This window comes from Giraffa tippelskirchi, chromosome 4 (assembly GCF_054371585.1).
Source record: "Giraffa tippelskirchi isolate mGirTip1 chromosome 4, T2T-mGirTip1v1.2.pri, whole genome shotgun sequence".
In the NCBI taxonomy this organism is placed as follows: domain Eukaryota; kingdom Metazoa; phylum Chordata; class Mammalia; order Artiodactyla; family Giraffidae; genus Giraffa; species Giraffa tippelskirchi.
The window spans coordinates 197,442,427-197,461,620 of NC_137278.1; the positions used below are offsets into that span (position 1 = coordinate 197,442,427).

The 19,194-nt window shown below is 45.0% G+C and overlaps 1 protein-coding gene across 2 annotated transcripts in view; it reads left to right on the forward strand.

Moving 5' to 3' along the window:
- The window catches only part of ANO2 (anoctamin 2), a 328,686-nt gene that overhangs the window by 176,096 nt on the left and 133,396 nt on the right, over positions 1-19,194 (forward strand). For both annotated transcript variants that reach the window (XM_081587341.1, XM_081587340.1), the window contains one exon: positions 1,473-1,583. In XM_081587341.1, the coding sequence (XP_081443467.1) occupies positions 1,473-1,583 (111 nt within the window). The remainder of the gene's footprint in view (positions 1-1,472; positions 1,584-19,194) is intronic.

Consider the following 19,194-nt stretch of genomic DNA (forward strand, 5'->3'; position numbering starts at 1 on the left):
CACCTAGAATGAACAGGAAACAGGTCCAGGCAAGCAAGTTTTAAGATTCCCTGTGGCCATCTTTAGCTTTGATGTTTATTGGCTGCCATTTTTAGCTTGCGGAAGAATGACTCGAGGAAGACACTCAGTCCTTGCCCTGACATCCAGCTGTGGGGCACATCTGTTTCTCCAGCTGGGACTGGGCTTATTGAAACTTACAGTGGAGGCTGAGGATAGATGGTGGGGTGGCTGGAGGCAGCCTTTGGTCACTGCTGTGTGCAGCTCAGGGATCCTGTCTGTATCAGCTGTTTGTTAACGCTTCCTCTCTCTTTTCTCAACACTGGCACTACCCCCAGGAACGTGCTCAGGTTTGGTTTTCAGTGTGATAACAAGTGTCATGTGTCTTCCTTTCCTGCCACATTGTGTTCCTGGTTTTCCTGGTCTAGATGCCTCGTGATTGTGTGTGGTATGGCAGTTGTGTGTGATGGGGTGGTTGCATGTGGTGTGGCGGTTGTGTGTGGTGTGGTGGTTGTGAGTGGTGTGGTGGTCGTGTGTGGTGTGGCGGTCGTGTGTGGTGGAGTGGTCACATGTGGTGTGGTAGTTGTGTGTGGTGTGGTGGTTGTGTGTGGTGTGGTGGTTGTGTGCGGTGTGGCGGTTGTGTGTAGTGTGGCGGTTATGTGTGGTGTGGCGGTCATGTGTGGTGTGGTGGTTGTGTGTGGTGTGGCGGTTGTATGTGGTGTGGTGGTCGCATGTGGTATGGCGGTCATGTGTAGTTTGGCAGTCATGTGTGGTGTGGCGGTTGTGTGTGGTGTGGCAGTTGTGTGTGGTGTGGTGGTTTTGTGTGGTGTGGTGGTTGTGTGTGGTGTGGCGGTTGTGTAATGTGGCGGTCGCATGTGACGTGGCAGTTGTGTGTAGTGTGGTGGTTGTGTGTGGTGTGGCGGTCGTGTGTGGTGTGGCGGTTGTGTGTGGTATGGCAGTTGTGTGATGTGGTTGCGTGTGATGTGGCGGTTGTGTGTAGTGTGGCGGTTGTGTGTGGTACGGCGGTTGTGTGTGGTGTGGCTGTTTTGTGTGGTGTGGTGGTTGTGTGTAGTGTGGCGGTTGTGTGTGGTGTGGCGGTTGTGTGTGGTGTGGTGGTTTTGTGTGGTGTGGTGGTTGTGTGTGGTATGGTGGTTGCATGTGGTATGACGGTCGTGTGTAGTGTGGCGGTCATGTGTAGTGTGGGGGTTATGTGTAGTGTGGTGGTCATATGTGTTGTGGCAGTTGTGTGTAGTGTGGTGGTTGTGTGTGGTATGGCGGTCATGTGGTGTGGCAGTCGTGTGTAGTGTGGTGGTTGTGAGTGATGTGGTGTAGTGAGTGTGAGTGATGGGGCAGCTCTCGTCCCATAGCGTCCAGTCCCATGTCCTGACTCACTGTCCATGTGGTGTCTGGTTCTACCCTACAGGCCAAGGCTGCCCCCGCCTGTGTACTAAACACTCTTTGACTCTGGGTTTTAGGAGCATTCCCGGCCTGAGTATGAAACGAAAGTTCGCGAGAAAATGCTGAAGGAGAGCAACAAGTCTGTGGTCCAGAAACTGGGAACCAGTGGAACTGAGGCTGAGGCTGAGGTAAGATGCTGGCGCTTGATGCTCACCATCCTGTTTATTTCTAAGATCCTATTGTCATTTCACCAGGAATGCCTTCGTAGACAAGAAGGGCTGACATTGGTGGGACAAGATGGAAAGAAAGCTTGATAATATCCCTCATTGTCCTGAGGGCAGAGCTCTTGGGGAGCAGGCTTCTGCCACAACTTGATTTATCTCTTTCTTGGGTGGTAGTGTCTGGACAAAATGGGAGACCCGGTCGGAAAAGCAAGAAGCCACTTCATGCCTGGTTCTTCTGGACTTCATCACCTATACAATGAATAACAATAGCAACCACTGCCAGACCAACCATCTCAGTGACAGCTAACCTTTCCCAAGTCCTTGGTACGGGCCAGATGCTGTTCTCAGTGCATTTTATTCTTGCAATAAATTTATGAAGCTGGCACAACTTTTTTGTAAATGAAAACTAATGAAAAAAGTTATGTGCACAAATTAAGTCATTGGCTGGAGGTCACCCAGCTGGTGAATGAGGGGTGTGGATCAGGGATTCCAACCCAGGCCTATCTCTGACAGTCTGGGCATCTAACTGCAGTTCAAGGATGAATTGAGAAATGGCTCTTAGGGCTGGCAGAGGCACACTCGAGCCTATGTTTGCCTGAGCTGCTCATACGCCGTTCCTCACATTTCATTTTCTCTGGATGGGCCTCCAAAGTAGGGAGGCGATGGTGAACATGGCTTGTGAGTCGTTTTCTGAGTTTTTGGGTGGCATTCAGACATCGCAACAGAGCTTCAGAATCTACACTGTGATCTGTAAATACTCTCAGTGCCTGTGAGGTGTGGGTTCGGGGGAGACTCCTCTTTGGCGGTGCTGGTCTCCTCTGCTTGCCACCCTTTTTTGAAACCAAGTGTGTGTGTGTGAGTGTGTGTGTGTGTGCGTGTGTGTGTATGTGTGTTTATGTCTTTCCTAATCTGGTTCCTGAAAAAAAAATCAACGAGATCGACAATCTGTTGTTTTTACATGTGTCTTTTCTCCATTTTGGATTTGAATTCAAATTTTATTTAATTTTACATTCTTTAAGTTGGAACCATTCATGTTAACATGCAAATTTATTCAAGCACCAATACAGAAGAATGTGGTGTTTTTGAGCCCAGAATGCTAGCTTTATTTCTCTCTCTCTTTTTTTTTTTAAAGAAACAGGACTTAGAAGAGAAAGGGGGTGGCCTGTCTGAATTATTTTTCCCTAGAAAACTGTAAGTCAAAGACCATCAAGTATTTGGGGAGAAAAGTGAGTTCATTCTTAGGAAAGAGTAATCGTCGCCACCAGCTTCATCAGAAAGCGAGCATATTGTATCCTGTCGACTCGGGCAATCTCATGCAGCCCCCTTTTTCCACCCCAGGGTGGTACACAATGGGTAATTTTATGGAAATCACGTGTAACTTTTATTGACCACTGACTCATTTAATTTTAATTCCATAGACGGGAATGCCGAGGAGCTGAGTTTGCGTACGTTGAGACTGTGGTTCTGACTTAAGCACTACTTGGATATATATACGTGATAGGTGAAATAACTTTCAGGAACCATGAATAATTGAAAAACATCTGAATGCATTATGAATGATACATACGTTTATGTTTCAGCATTCAACATTTATTTTCATTACACTGTTGAGAATGCAAAGCTCAAAGCCTCTAATGCCTTATAGGCCCTGGAAGGGAAATGACCTTCCCAAATGAGCAGTGTCAGCTAAAAATGGCCGGGAATTTGATTGTCAGCATCTTACTTGTGTTCCCTCTGTTCTGTTACTATCGGAGGTGTGCTTCTGTTCGTGCTGTAAGTCTAGCCAGAGGTGGGAGATGAAGAGAGAAGAACATGTTGCTGTCTAATGGGAGTGATGTTTCTCTAGCCTTCGGGAAGAGTGGAGGTCAATACCCATGGCAAAATAGGACTCTCGGGGCACTGTCATGAGCAGGATACTTAGGAAAGGCACCTGCTTCTGGGAAATGGACAGGGACCAAGAGTCAAAGTCTAGATGATGGTTTTGGATGTGCTTCTTTCATCCCAGAGGCTCACCTTGGCTCTGCCTACTTTGTAAGCCTGAGGTTGCGTGGTCCATCTCTCCTTATATTCCTTCCTCTTGCATGCTGAAAACTACCATTTACCTGAACTTCTTTACAAAACAGAAACAGATTCACAGACTTTGAGAATGAACTTATGATTGCTTGGGGTTGGGGGTGGATAGGAAGGGAAGGGATAGTTAGGGAGCTTGGGATGGACATGTACACACTGCTATATTTAAAATGGATTACCGAAGACTTACTATATAAGCACAGGGAATTCTGCTCAATGTTATGTGCCAGCCTCAATGGGAGGGGAGTCTGGGGGAGAATGGATATAAGGATGTATATGGCTGAGTCCTTTCACTGTCCACCTGAAAATAATAGGCTATACTCTAACATAAAATAAAAACTTTTTTAAAAAGAAAAAAAAAGCTTCCATTTGTCGAGGCTCAGATGGTAGAGGAAATTATGGAAGACCACATAGCTAGTTGTAGGAGAGCTAGTAGTCAAACTCAGTTCCACCTTATCCTCAAGGCATATTGTTTCTTGGAAAGTTTTTTTTTTTTTTAAGACGTCAGGTTCCTTTTTAAAAACATCTTTATAGCAATTTAATTCTCAGATCATAACCTTCATCCATTTAAATTAAACAGTTCGGTGGTTTTCAGTATGTTTACAGTTTTGTGCAGTCATCCCCACAATCTAAGTTTAAAGTATTTTTATCATTTTAAAAAGAAACTCTATACCCTGGAAAGCAAGTTTTCTACTTCCTGTTTCGACAGATTTGCCTATTCTAGACTTACGTGTAAATGAAATCATGCAAAATGTGATATTTCTGTTCTTTTACTTAGCAGAATGTTTTCATTATTCACCCGTGTTGTAGCTATATTAGTACTTCTTTTATTTTTTATTGCTAAATAGTATTCCATATTTTGGATATATCCAATTTTATTTATACAGCCATCAGTTGATGGACATATAGATGAGTTTTCACTTTTTGGCTGTTATGAACAATGCTGCTATGAACATTTGTGTACCAGGTTTTGTGTGAATATGTGTTTTCACATCTTTTGGTAGGATTATTGGATCATATCGTAACTCTGGTTTAACATTTCGAAGGACTGCTGTGATATTTTTCAAAGTGGTTGCACCATTTCACATGAGAACCAGCAATGCATGAAGACTCTTAATTTCTCCACATCCTCACCAACACTTGTTATCATCTTTTTTATTTTATCCATCCTACTTGTGTGAAGTGGTATTTCCTTGTGGTTTGAATTAGCATGTCCCTAATGACTAATGATGTTGAACATCTTTTCATGTGCTTATTTGCAATTTTTATGTATTCTTTGGAAAAATTTCTATTCAGATTCATTGCTTATTTTTAAAGTTGGGTTAATTTTCTTTTATTATTGTATTAAGAGTTATTTACATAATCTGAACACCTATCCCTTATCAAATACTATGATTTACAAATATTTTCTCCCATTCTGTGGATTTTTAAAAATTTAATTAGTGATGCAGTTTGCTGCATGAAAGTTTTTTGATGTAGTTCAATTTGTCTGGTTTTGTCTTTGTCACTTGTGCTTTTGTGTCGTATCTAAGGAACCATTGCTTAATCCAGTGTCATAGAGATATACTGTCAATTCTTCTAAGAATTTTACAGTGTTAGCTATTAAATTTTGGTTTATGATCCACTTTGAATTAATTTTTGTATATGATGTAAGTAAGGAGTTCAAATTCATTTTTTCCCATGAATATTTAGTTTTTCTGGCACCATTTGTTGAAAAGACTATTTTCTCCATCGAACTATCTTCATACTCTCATCAAAAATCAACTGACCATAAATGTAAGAGTTCATTCCTTTCTGGACATTCAATTCTATTTCATTAACCTATTTGTCTATCCTTAGGCCAATACCACATTATCTTGATTAATTATTGCACCTGTGTAATAAGTTTTGAAATTGAGAATGTGACTCTATGCTTCTTTTTCAAAATTTTTGACAATTCTGGGTGTCTTGAATTTCCATATTAGTGTTATTACCAGCTTGTCGATTTCTGCTAAAAAAGCAAGATTGAATTTTTGATAGGGATTGAGTTGAGTCTACGGGCAGTAGTACCATCTTAATGATGCTAAATCTTCTAATCTATGAACATGGTATATCTTTTCATTTATTTAGATCTTTCTTTCAAAAACATTTTATATTTTCAGCGTACAGGTCTTACACATTTTAGTTAAACTTGTTTACATTAGTATTATTGTTTTCCATGCAGTTGCAAATGTAATTGTTTTCATAATTTCAATTTTGGATTGTTCATTGCTAGTATATAAGACTGCAGTTGATTTTTGTATATTGATTTTATATCCCACAACTTTGTGGAACTCATTTATTAATTCTGGTAGTTTTTAGTGGATTCCTTAGGATTTTCAATTTATAAGATTGTGTCATCTTGAAGAGAGTTTTGCTTCTTTCTTTCCCAACCTGGGTATATTTTGTCTCTCTCTCCATCCTCCATCCCTCCCCTTTTGTCCATAATTGCCCTGATGAGAATCTCTTATACAGTGTTGAGTAGTAGTGATGAGAGTCAACTTCCTTGTCTCATTCTGGAACTTAGCCTTTCACCATTAAGTATGCTGTTAACTGTGACCCACTGCTCTTTAACTCTGTCTATGGGCTTCCCTGAGGAGAATTCACAACATATCACCAGGTGGCCAAGCCCATCTGCAGTCTCTTCCACCTCAGCTGTCACATGGGAAGATTGGATTGTAGCCTCGGCTTTTTTCTGCTGATGACAGATCATGTCAGTCATTAGCCCATAACTGTGGGGGATAGACTGTCTCATTTTAGGTGGTGGTAATTTGGCTATTTTAATATCTGCTGTTATGATGTTCAAGAGTGTGGGCATAGTGAAGATGGTAAAGTGATGAGCTTAGAAGTAATATTTATTGAGTGCTTGCTCTGTGCGGGTCTTCACGGGTTTTATTTCATTTAAGTCTCAAAGCCATTATTATTTCCAATTTTATATGTGAGGAAACTGAGGCTTATTTATCTAGAAAGAAGGAAATTGCTCAAAGCTTGTATATGGCCAGATGGTTTAACTTAAGAAGGATGCTTTTTTTTTTTTAAACTGGAATATAGTTGCTTTACAATGTTGCGTTAGTTTCTGCTGTACAATGAAGTGAATCAACTATATGTATGCATATATCCCCTCCCTCTTGGACCTCCCTCCCATCCTCCATCCCACCCACCCTCCATCCCACCCACCTAGGTCACTGCAGAGCACCCAGATGACTTCCCTGTGCAATACAGTGGCTTCCCACCAGCTGTCTATTTTACACATGGCAGTGTATACATGTCAATCCCAGTCTCCTAATTCATCCCACTCACCACCCCGTCTCCTCCTCCCCCATTTGTTCTCTACTCCTGCCCTACAGATAGATTCATCTGTACCATTTTTCTTAATTTCACATATGTGCATTAATATATGATATTTAATTTTCTCTTTTTGACTTACTTCACTCTGTGTGACTATGTCTAGGTCCATCCACATCTCTACAAATGACCCAATTTCGTTCCTTTTAATGGTTGAGTAATATTCTGTTGTGTATACGTACTACATCTCTGTTATCCATTCATCTGTTGATGGACATTTAGGTTGCTTCCATGTCCTAGCTATTGCGAATAGTGCTAAAATGAACATTGGGGTGCATATGTCTTTTTGAATTATGCTTTTCTCAAAGTGTATGCCCAGGAGTGGAATTATTGAGTCATATAATAGTTCCCTGGTGGCTCAACAGTAAAAGTGTCTGCCTACAATGTGGGAGACCTGGCTTTGATCCCTGGGTCGGGTAGATCCCCTGGAGAAGGAAATGACAACCCACTCCAGTACTCTTGCCTGGAAAATCCCATGGACGGATGGAGGAGCCTGGTAGGCTATAGTCCATGGGGTTGCAAAGAGCCGGACACGACTGAGTGACTTCACTTATAGTAGTTCTATTTTTAGTTTTTTAAGGAACCACCATAACACTGTTCTCCATAGTGGCTGTATCAATTAACATTCTCACCAACAGTGTAGGAGCGTTCCCTTCTCTCCACACCCTCTCAGCATTTATTGTTTGTTTGTAGATTTTTTTTTGATGATGGCCATTCTGACTGGTGTGAGCTGATACCTCATTGTACAGGATCTTTTCTGACCCAGCTCCTGGAATAATGAGAATAAAAGAACAATACTTTTGATTCGTGTGCTCCTCTGCCTTTAGAATGTTTGCTCTCAACGTATCCTCAGACACTCCTGAAGAATCTTGCTTGAGGTTCTTCTTCCTTATTCTAAAGGCAGGAAGGAATGTGGTATTTGTTGGAAATACAGGTACAAGACAACCAGAGACCCTGCTTTTCCTTCATGGTTTTGTGCCAGCTTTGCTGGATTAATGCCCAATTTCCACTGAGGACACCAGTGAGTAGAGTTAGCTCTGTTTCCAGCAAGAGGTTCAACCGAAAGTGGGGAGGATTCATGACTATAAACTCAGAGATATATTGTGTTTCCCAGGAAGAATATGGAGCTGGTACTTCTCATAAAAGAATAAGCTTGCTTTATTTCTTTTTCTCTTGGATTATTGGACTCTATTCTGGGATAGTCTATCCTGGACAGATTTGCACTTTTCCTGAAGTTTCCCTCCAGGGCAAGATTTTTCTCTGTTCACACGAGATGATAAAGCTCTAACTTGAGAAAGCTGGCAAGGTACTGTGGCTGCTGGGATTAGGGGGCGGTCCTGGTCTCTGCCTCCCACCCCTGACCCTTCTCGCCCCAGCCCTGCCTCCTTTCCTGTAATAAACTTCCTACTAGTGAAAATGCCATCAGAAAGCAGAAGGCCTTCTGCATAGTTCAAAAGAGGGAAAATAATCCCAGGAACGAATTATAAAGCTGTAGCTGTTGTTGTTCAGTCCCTAAGTCATGTCCAACTTTTTGCAACCCCATGAACTGCAGCATGCCAGGCTTCTCTTTCCTCACTATCTCCTTGAGTCTGCTCAAATTCATGTCCATTGAGTCAGTAATGCCATTCAACCATCTCATCCTCGGTCGCCCCCTTCTCCTCCTGCCCTCAGTCTTTCCCAGCATCAGGGTCTTTTCCAATGAGTTGGCTCTGCATCAGAGGTCCAAAGTATTGGAGCTTCAGCTTCAGCACCAGTCCTTAGGATTAACTGGTTTAATTTCCTACTGTTCCAGGGACTCTCAAGAGTCTTCTCCAGCACCACAGTTCGAAAACACCAGTTCTTCGGTGCTCAACCTTCTTTACGGTCTAACTCTCACATCCGTACATGACTATTGGAAAAACTGTAACTCTCATTCTGTGGATCTTTTAGAACAGGGGAAATTGAGGCAAACAGGGGCTGGTCAGGCAGAGCAGAGATTAACAACAGGAGGGGACTGCTCCCACTCTTAGGGCTGGAAAGACCAGGAGGGAGGTGGTCTTACCAAACCCTGTGGGTGCTGGCACCTTGCAGGAGGTGCAGCCCTTTCTGGAGATGCAGATAGAGGAGGCCGATGTCCCCCTCCTGCCTCCGAGTCGACCGCCAGTGCCCCCTATTGGCCAAATACAACCACAGGTCAGGTGATCGGTTATTCCGGGAGATGCGGTTTTTAGGGCTCAGCACCCGGCAACACCGAGCAGAGGAAGGGAACATTGGAGGGTATGTCTGAGGGCCAAGTGGCACAGGACAGGCCCAGAGGTCCAGTCATAAGTCAGCATCACTTTGGGACCTACTAGCCACTGATGTAGGTCCCAAAGTGATGCTGACTTATGACTGGACCTCTGGGCCTGTCCTGTGCCACTTTGGGACCTACTAGCCACTGATGCGGAGAAGGCAATGGCACCCCACTCCAGTACTCTTGCCTGGAAAATCCCATGGATGGAGGAGCCTGGTAGGCTACAGTCCACGGCGTCGCGAAGAGTCAGACACGACTGAGCGACTTCACTTTCACTTTTCCCTTTCATGCACTGGAGAAGGAAATGGCAACCCACTCCAGTATTCTTGCCTGGAGAATCCTAGGGATGGCGGAGCCTGGTGGGCTGCCGTCTACGGGGTCGCACAGAGTCGGACACGACTGAAGTGACTTAGCAGCAGCAGCCACTGATGGGTCACTTAAGCCAAGTCCTCGTATTGGGGAGCTGAGAGGCTGTTTGGATTAGAAATAAAAATTTGGCAGAAAGCATGAGAATTCTGACCACTGACATTAAGGCAAGAATACATGAATCATCGGGGACTCTGACAGTTCCCGGGCTGTTGAGAACATTCATATAAGTGAGGAGGGTGGGCTGTGGTGTGAGCACCTGTAAGTGTGTGTCTGTGTGTGTGTGAGACAGTGCCATGAGGGTGACTCAGGTGGGGTCAGACCTGAAGGCTTCCATGAGGAAGGAAAAACATGTAATATTTCTGTGTCAAGGAGCAGGGAGCATGTGGCAAGCTGGGGAAATGGTGTGGTAGGTGGTGAAAGTCTGCTACAAACCTGTCCCTAGGAGAACCTTAAAACCCCATTGAACTCATCCCAGGAGTTTACCTCTTGGGACTTGTTGTCACCCAAGTGTTTATCCAAGGTGGGTGTGGGTACCTGGCCCATCGCAGCCTGGCACTGCCTGCGACACTGACATTTAATGAATGTTTTATGGGGAATCGTTGCCAAGAGGAGGCCTATGGATGGACAGGTGTTAATTTACTGCTCAGCGCACCACACTGGGGGCAATTATTTCAAAAGAAAACTCATCTAAAGTTGAAGTATTGAAACATTTATGGCAGATACCTCTGGCAGGCGCAACAAACAAGCATGTGGAATAAATTATGCATCACTGAAGGCCTGGGCTGGGAGGCTGGGACGACAGTAGGAGGAAGCAGGGAGTTGTCAGAGCTGGGGTGCAGGGTCCCGTCTGGGCTCTCACTCGGGGCCAGAGGCGTCTACCAAAAAGTCCTGTGGAACAGAGTTCTCTCAGGCTCTCTTTTGGAGGCACTAGATATCGAATGACTGTTAGAGGGTCAAAAAAAATCATAATAATACCTCTCCCATAGTTCTCCCAGACTTGTCTTAGGAATTAAGAAGATTCCCATTGGGTACATGGGATTAGAACTTTAAAAACTGAACTAGTTTATGTGGTATTAATATTAAAATACTAAATATTGTTAATCTCATGAAATACATTTCCTTGTCAACAATATTTATCATTATATATATATATATTTTTTTTTTTGGCTGAAAATAAATATTTTGTATTGTCACCTAAAAAAAGAAAAAAATGGAGGTTCCTGATTGGCAAAGGGAAACCCTGGGAACAGAAAGGGGCTCAGTTGGCTGAAGCGTCACATAGTGAGGAGCTGAGGTGAGGCTGGACCCCAGTCTGATTCTGGAAATATTGATTTAATTGCACACACGCACTCACACACACACACACACGCACGCACGCACACAAATTCACTCTCTGTCTGTCTCAGGAGAGAGCCATGAACAAGTTTTCTCATTATGTCAAGAAAGTTTCTTAAGACAGGAGACTGTGTTTCCAAAACTGTGCTCCCCAGGGTGCCACAGGGAACACAGAGAAGTCATGGCATTTTTAAACATCTTTGAGGGCGGCCCAACAATACCTGGGATCTGTCAGACACTGGCGGGGCCGCTACCCCAGCAGGATCAGTGCTAAACCAAAAGACATCCCCGTCAGTGTCACCCAGTCTGAGAAGCTGGGTCTGCTGTGAGGGCAGCAGAACTCTGGCACAGATTTATTGTGAAACAGAAGCTGCGAGTGTCAGGTCCAACAGGATTCCTGGGAGGGAGGAGCCTGGTGTCCGTAGGTGGATGCATCCTTTTAGTAGGTGGATGCATCTTTTTAGCAAGTAATTAGGGTGAAGAATGAAATAAAAATGTTTTTCTTTCAATTATTGTGTATTTTTTCCTAAATGGCTACTGGGCTGTTAGCACATAAATACTAATTAAGTTAAAGGGTCTTAAATCCTCATTAAATGTAACCTTTAAGTCTTTTTTTTTTTTTCAGTCAAGGAGCATCCTGTAAACATGACTGAGCTGTGAAAGGTTCAGGGAACCGAGAACTTTTGGGGACCTTTGCTAGGTAAGGACTTCCTGTCCACAGAAGCTTGAGAGTAGAGGATGCGACCAAGGGCGGAGGGTTTTAAACAGATAACTAAGTGTGTGCGTGCACAGTCATGTCTGGCTCTCTGCAACCCCATGGGCTGTAGCCCACCAGTCTCCTCTGTCCGTGGGATTTCCTAGGCAAGAATTCTGGAGTGGGTTGCCATTTCCTTCTCCAGGAGATCTTCCCGAATCAGGGCTCAAACCCATGTTCTCTTGCCTTGGCAGGCGAATTCTTTACCACTGAGCCACCAGGGATGCCCATAAAAAGATAAATGGTGAATTTCAAAGAAGCAAGGATTTATCTGGGAGGCAGCAGTTGGTGACAAAGTGTGTACAAAGGACGTGCCGGGCAGGCTGGCTTCTTCCAGGCTTGTGCCTGGGCTCCCCATCTACTCCTCTCTTGGGCCTCAGAGGGGCTGTACCCCAGCATCTTCCCTCTGTGTCTCTATTTCTCTCTCTCTATCTCACTCTGTTCCTATCTGTCTCTGTGTATATGTGTGTATGTAGATGCATGTGTGTGTATTTCTGTATGCGTGGTGGGTTGGGTTTGGAGGGGCCTGATGGTTTCTGACTGGACAGCCTTTAAAATCCATGAGATTTAAAGGTAAACCCAACAACTCCTTATCCGGAAGACTTCCCTCTACTTAGCAGTCTCTGGGTGGCTCGGGCTTCATGGATCAGTGTGCCAGAGGAGCATAGAATGTGCTCATAAACATCTCTCTTCGTGGAGCCTGTGAATTATCCATCCCAGCGAGAGACTCCTCGGGTGGCCCGGGCCATCGGATGCAGGGGGCTCTGGCCCCCTTCAACTGACAGCAGAAGTCCCTGGCTACAGTAAGACTTTGTCTCTGCTCCATGTATACATTTCTGCTGGCCTGCATCTATATTAAGATGTTACAAATAAGGAGAGTCCTGAGGCCTGGGTTATGGAGGAGAAGCTGCAGAGAGACAGGCCGCCTGGGAAATGAGGGAGCAGTGGGGGCCGGGTCAGGGGGTGGAGAGGAGTAGCGGGTCTGCCTCGGAGCTAAGGCTGGGCACAGTCACGATGGTATTTCAGACCAGACCTTCATGGAAAACACAAGGCCCAAATATGTGCAAGCCTGGGGAGTGTTGGAACAGCGGAGTCACTCACGGGGGCCTGCGCATACCACTGGGATGTGTGATGTTTGCCACGAGTGACTTGCAGTTTGGAGTTTTCTTTTTTCATCTAAATGATTTTTCCATATACGGCCTGAAGCACGTAAATTAAATTTGTCTTCTGCTGCCTGGGCCAAGGTCATTATTTCATGTCCCTAGAATTCACTGGAAGCGCACACAAGCCCGTCAGGTTCCTTCACTCTCTCACCCTTCGTATGCCAGAAAAATCAAAAGTGTTGGTTTAATAAATTCTTCCAGGGTCAAGGGTGTCTTGACTCCTTTGCGAATCTTTGACAAAGCGTTCCAGAAAGAAGCTTTCAAAGAAAACAGGTGGGAGGGCTCTTTGGTGGGTGGAGTGGCTTCCAGATTATGCTCTTGCAGCAATAATCTCATGAGCTGGTGAGGTCGAAGGGGTCTGCCTCTCTGTCCACCACCCAGGCCTGGCAGCCAGGCTCCAGCTGGTGAGCAGGAGCCTCCACGCAGCATCTGCCCCATCGCCCAGTGGATGCAGTGGTCTTCTAGATGTTACTTTCTTAACTTTCACGAAGATAAAGGAACTTAGAAGAAAAATGGTAGTCCTTTCTTTAGGTTTCTTCAGATACAGATCCTGAGACAGTGATTCACATGGAAAATTTATTTGGGAGCGGGGAGGCCTTGGGTAGCAGAGTGGGACAGTGACAGAGAAGAAAAGACCCCCAACAAAGGGCACAGCGTCAGCCAAGTTACTTACTGCTCTGGGCAGCTGATGCATCATTCGGCTGGGAAATTCTGGGAGCTGGTGTGGAACATGCACTTTATAGTTCTACTGGCTGAGGGATGAGAAGCTGGGGGTCTGCCTGTTCCATCAGTCACCGCTGAGGGATGCTCCGTGTGTGTGTGTGTGTGCGTGCACACACACACATGTAAATTCCCCTGCACTTCTGGCCTGCTTTGAACATGCACATGAGCAGAAAAGGCTCGGGACACCAAAGAAAGCCTTCAGATGAAGCACTCTAGAGGCTGGCAGTTGAAGTTGGACCTCTCCAGTCCATGGTAAGGCTCATAGAGACTTGGAGCAGATGTTGCAGTATCAGGGTTCTAGGTTCTAAAGTGCCTCAGATAAGATCTAGTCAGAAAATCAGAAGCCCAGGAATTCAGTAGAGGGTGTATCATCCAGGGAAAGTTAATTCAAAAGGTGTCAGGATTGCTGACAAGCTGAACAGGTAATGAAGCCCCACGGAGGTTAGTGTGAATTGCATCTCACTGTGCTTTTGATCTGCACAGGAAGCTTCGCATCTAGAACGCACCCTTTTGTCTGTTTCCTTCTCCCTTAGCCTGGCCAAGGTTAGGTTTTTGCTCTGTGTCCATGAGGTGGGTCTTCTTACATGTTGATGGACATGTTTCAGAACCTGGAGCATGCTACATTTTTTTTCTCTTCCAAGTTGTTGCCATTTGGTCATGTTGGCTTTTATCTGTTTGGTGAAACGAAAGGAATGAGCAATCTGAATAGATGCTAACCTTGCCCCCTCTCCCCCGACCCTGAGAAGTCCCCATGCTTTCAGTTCAATACCTCATTCATTCTCCTAACTTCCTGGAAAGAAGCACGTCCATGTGATTTCAGATGGGGCAGCCCAACTGAGATTTTCAGGACTGATTGTGCAGAAAGTTCAGAGCAAAACCGATGCCAGTTCTCACTTCCCTTGGTTACCAGTTTTGAGTTGGGGTCACTTACTATCTAACTTAATCCATAATGTGCCCAAGAACATAGTAGTCTGTATTTCTATTTTTTTTAGAAACATCTAAGGTCAAATTGATAGGTGTATTTAGTATTCATAGGCTACTACTTGCTATAAGAATGACATCCCGCTACTTTGGCCACCTAATGCAAAGAACCGACTCATTGGAAAAGACTCTAATGCTGGAAAAGATTGAAGGCAAAAGGAGAAGGGGGTGACAGAGGATAAGATGGTTAGATAGCATCACTGACTCATGAATTTGAGCAAACTCCGGGAGATAGTGCAGGACAGGGAAGCCTGTTGTGCTCCTGCCCATGGGGTCACAGAAAGAGTCAGACACAACTTAGCAACTCAACAAAAACAAATCCACAGCAGGCTGGATCTGGAGTTCAAGGTGAAATGTACATTGGAATGGAGTCAGTGAAGGTGCCAACTCAGAGGCCAAAGGAAATAGGTCCTTTCATGAGAGTGATAAGCAAACGGTGCTAATTTTACTTGGACGGTTTATGCTGTTTTCACATTTAGGGGCCTGGCGCAAAGTGACGTGTGGAGGGAGGTGACCCACGGCTTCACTATCCTTCCATTCCTGTAATCTCTGCAAAACAAACTTTTTTGAAGGGAGGAGCCCCGAACCATCTCCCTTTGGGCCTTTTTCATTTCTGGGCTTTCAGCTGAAATCCCCGAGGTGTGGTCAGAAGAGAGCCTCTTAAATGCAATTCCGTATCTTCTGGGCTAACTTGGGCTTTCCGTTTTCTCTGACAAATGAGCAGTGTCTGTCCTCCAACTGGTCAGAGGTGGGGGAAGGAAAAAGAATATCCTGGGCCTCCAGGCCCACTTGCAGCTACCTCCTGGTCCTCACAGTGATCAGCCTCTTTCCCAGGATCGGAAGCTGGCCATAGTAGCAGCTTGGACTAAGTGCTGGCCTTTGTGAAGGGCCAGCTCATTCTGCGAGTCATTACTCACCCACAGGTTGTCCAAAGTCAGTTCCTCATCTGGGAGCCGCTGCTGTGAATGTTCTTCAGAAATACTCATGCTTTCCCAGCAATGCCACATCCAGGTTTTTCTGCATCATGATTTTACTTTTGCTGGGTCTGGGGCCAATGGGCGTGTACTGAGGATTTCCACTGCACATTTTGACCATTTGAATCCCTATGGTGTAGTTGTAGTACATAACCCTGGAAGGGTTAATACCCATCCAGGGCCAAGACATCCTGCTCATCAGTGGCCCAGAGTTTGCCCAACGCTGACCCATTGGATCCAGCCTCCTAGTCCCCCAGGAAGGCCAGACACGGTGATGTTCAGTTCGCCGTAGACAGTTGACCTCCGATTCATTTTTATTATTATGGTGCGCGATCTATCGGCCAACTTCCATAAATTTCACTTTGAATATGGGCATCTGCATCGAGTTTAGAGAATTTGCCGTGGGAAGTTTGCCCTGGAAATCTACTCAGCCGAATATTCACACTACTTAGCGTGGGGCAACTCCCATCCAGGAATTCTCAGAGAGCTTGTCTATAAACATGAATGAATTAATCCTCCCGACCATGCTGTGTGCTTTGCCAGCTGGATTATTTTAAGGGAAGTGACCAGCCCAGCGGCCTGTAGTGAGTCATGAAAGATCTTGCTCAGAACCAGAGGGTTTAGACTGTGGGGTCCTGGGTGGAGTCGGAGACCACTCTGGACCCTTCCAACCCCCAGTGCTTGAAGTGTCATGATTGGAGGCGGGGGGTCAGCAGTGAGCACAGTAACTCTGGGGATGCCTGGTCACCTTCCACCTCAGCACCTCCTCCTCCAGTGCTCTCATCACCAGCCCCCTCAAACCATGTCTTAGTCAAATTAATTAACTTTTATTTTCTCAGTATATACAAGTAGTATATGCTAAATGCAGACAGTCGAAGGAGGAGGGTATCAGGAATAAAAGCAATTCATCCAATTTTTCAACTCCCAGAAAAACTATTATTAACTCCTTTTAATGTATGCTGTCACATGGTTGAAAAAAATACAGGCTATATATTTAATTTTATATTATTATTCTTGTCACATGGTCTGAGAACAAGTCTCAACCTTATTAAATACTATTCTGAGCATATTTTCATTATGCGGATGCATTCTAGTTTTCTCAGCCTTTCCTTGCTGCTGCGCTGTTCTCAGTCATGTCCAGCTCTCTGCGACCCCATAGACTGTAGCCTGCCAAGCTCCTCTCTCCATAAGATTTCCAGGCAAGAATACTGGAGCGGGTTGCCATTTTGTACTCCAGAGGATCTTCCTGAGCCAGAGATCGAACACATGTCTTCAGAGTCTCCTTCATTGGCAGGTAGATTCTTTACCGCTGCGAGACCTGGGAAGCCCTAGCCCTTCCTTAAACTGTACTTAACATAGGATAAACACACTTATAATTTCCCCCTGAAATTTGAGTTATTAGAATTAATACATCATATGAATATATTAAAGATTTCTTAAGTCTTTACCCTGTGGTTGAGCATATGATGGGCATACTTGTGCTTATTATTTCAGGAGGAGAAGGGTTGGGGTTATTTTCAGGTAGGCTCTATCAGTAAGAGATGCTATTGAAAGTTCAGGATATTTGCTCCTGCGTTCCTAATTGCACATGCTTTTGTGCTGGTTGAGGGAGCGATATAGATGCTGCCCTTGGGACATGACCATAGAAGCAATTTTATTGTAAAACTGCTCAGTCATTCACTGTGCATGAGGCTGGGGAAGGTCACCCAGTTCACATCCTAGAACTCTCCCATCAATCAGGTACTCCTCTGGGAGAGCAGGAAGCCCCTGTTCTTCTTGCATGTGTGGTGGGGAGAGCAAATGTTCTGGAGCATAGGCTCTGGGGTCTGGTTCTGGTCAGGGAGCCGTTCCGTACATGCTGGGAATGGATGGGTCACTTCTATCAAACACTGGAGCTGATCACATCTTCTGACCCTGACGCTAAGGTGGAAGGATGATTCTGGAGCAATGGATGGATCATGAGTGGCTTATGCAATGAAGATATTTCATCAGTTGAACTAAGGCCAGGTTTTGGCAGGAGAATCAGTGAGACAAATTGTAAGCTACGGTTTTAACTCCAAGAGGAAATGTGTCCCGCTTGGTAAATGATCCACCAAAAAAAAAAAAAAAAAAAGCATGAAACTCCTTTTGATAACTTGAACTTCTGGAAGCAATTTAGAGAGCAAGTAGGGTCACTCTGACTTCCGAGAAAGGGAAAGGTTTTCTTCTTGTGAGATGACGATTTTTTTTTTCCTCCAACTTTCTAACACGTACATACAAACAGCGTTGACCTATGGAAAATATTATTAATCCACAGAAGAGCACTTGATAAATACTTTAGTACAATGTTCTTCACTTTTGTGCCATTTTTCATTTCCATCAACTGTCACTTTATCTCCCTGTGATATTGAGGGTGGACTTTCACGCCCTTGCAGTGACTCACAATGATGCAGTATTAGCCCCCACTCTGATCTGGCAGGGCTCTTTGGGTGTGGACTGCCTCTGATGCCTCCCCTATCTCTGTGTTTCCAACCATATGTAGTGTAGGATAGTGGCTTCTTAATACACCCTGCTGTCATCCTCCTCAACTGGGCTCCTTTGAAACTTGAAAAACGTAAATTCTTATTCAGAATGAAAATAAATTGATCTCATTAGACTAGAAAAAGGGAAAGGAGGGGAAGGAGGAGAAGGAGGAAGGACCATAGGTGCCACTCAAGGATAACAGAGGACTCCCCAAGTGGTGCTAGTGGTAAAGACTCCACCTGCCAATGCAGCAGACATAAGAGATGTGGGTTCGATCCCTGGGTTGGGAAGATACCCTGGAGTAGAAAATGGCACCGCACTACAGTTATTCTTGCCTGGAAATTTCCATGAACAGAGGAGCCTGATGGACTGCAGTCCATAGAGTTGCAAAGAGTCAGACATGGCTGAGCACATACATGGATACCAGGGAGCACTGTATTGTAACCCCATTCTTGGGAATTCCCTGGCAGCACAGTGATTAGGACTCTGTGCTTCCACTGCAGAGGGCCTGGGTTCAATCCCTGGATGAGGAACTAAGATCCCACAAGCTGAGTGGTGTGGCCACCAAAAAAAAAAAAAGACATGGAAAACAGAAAGAAAGAAAAAAATTAACCCCATTCTCCGTATATTTTAGTCTTTATCCTATAAATGGATTTGGGGGGATATTTCTAGGTCTCTGGAGGCCCAAGTGGAAACAAAGCTGGCAGTAGCACCAAGCTGGTGAGCCCTGGGGGTTGGCAGATGTTTCTCGGGCCTGGGGCCCCCACCTGCCACGGCCTCAGCTTTGCTGGGAGGGCCTGGATCATCACCCTTGCTTTTTCTGTCCTTTCCTAAGGACAGGTTTGAGTGGCAGGATGTGGAGCGAGCCCTTGTCTGAGGTTCCTTTTTGACTTCTCTTTGGACTCAGAGCCTTGGACACGTGAGCAGAGATTGGGGATTGGTGTGAACTTGGCTAAGATGATGCTGTGTTTTTTAAGCCTTCGCCCATCCAGGGTCACTCTGGCGTGATCCAGTAGAGTACTGGATAAGGCACTGTGTGGGGAGGTGAAGAGAAAGGACCAGAACTTTG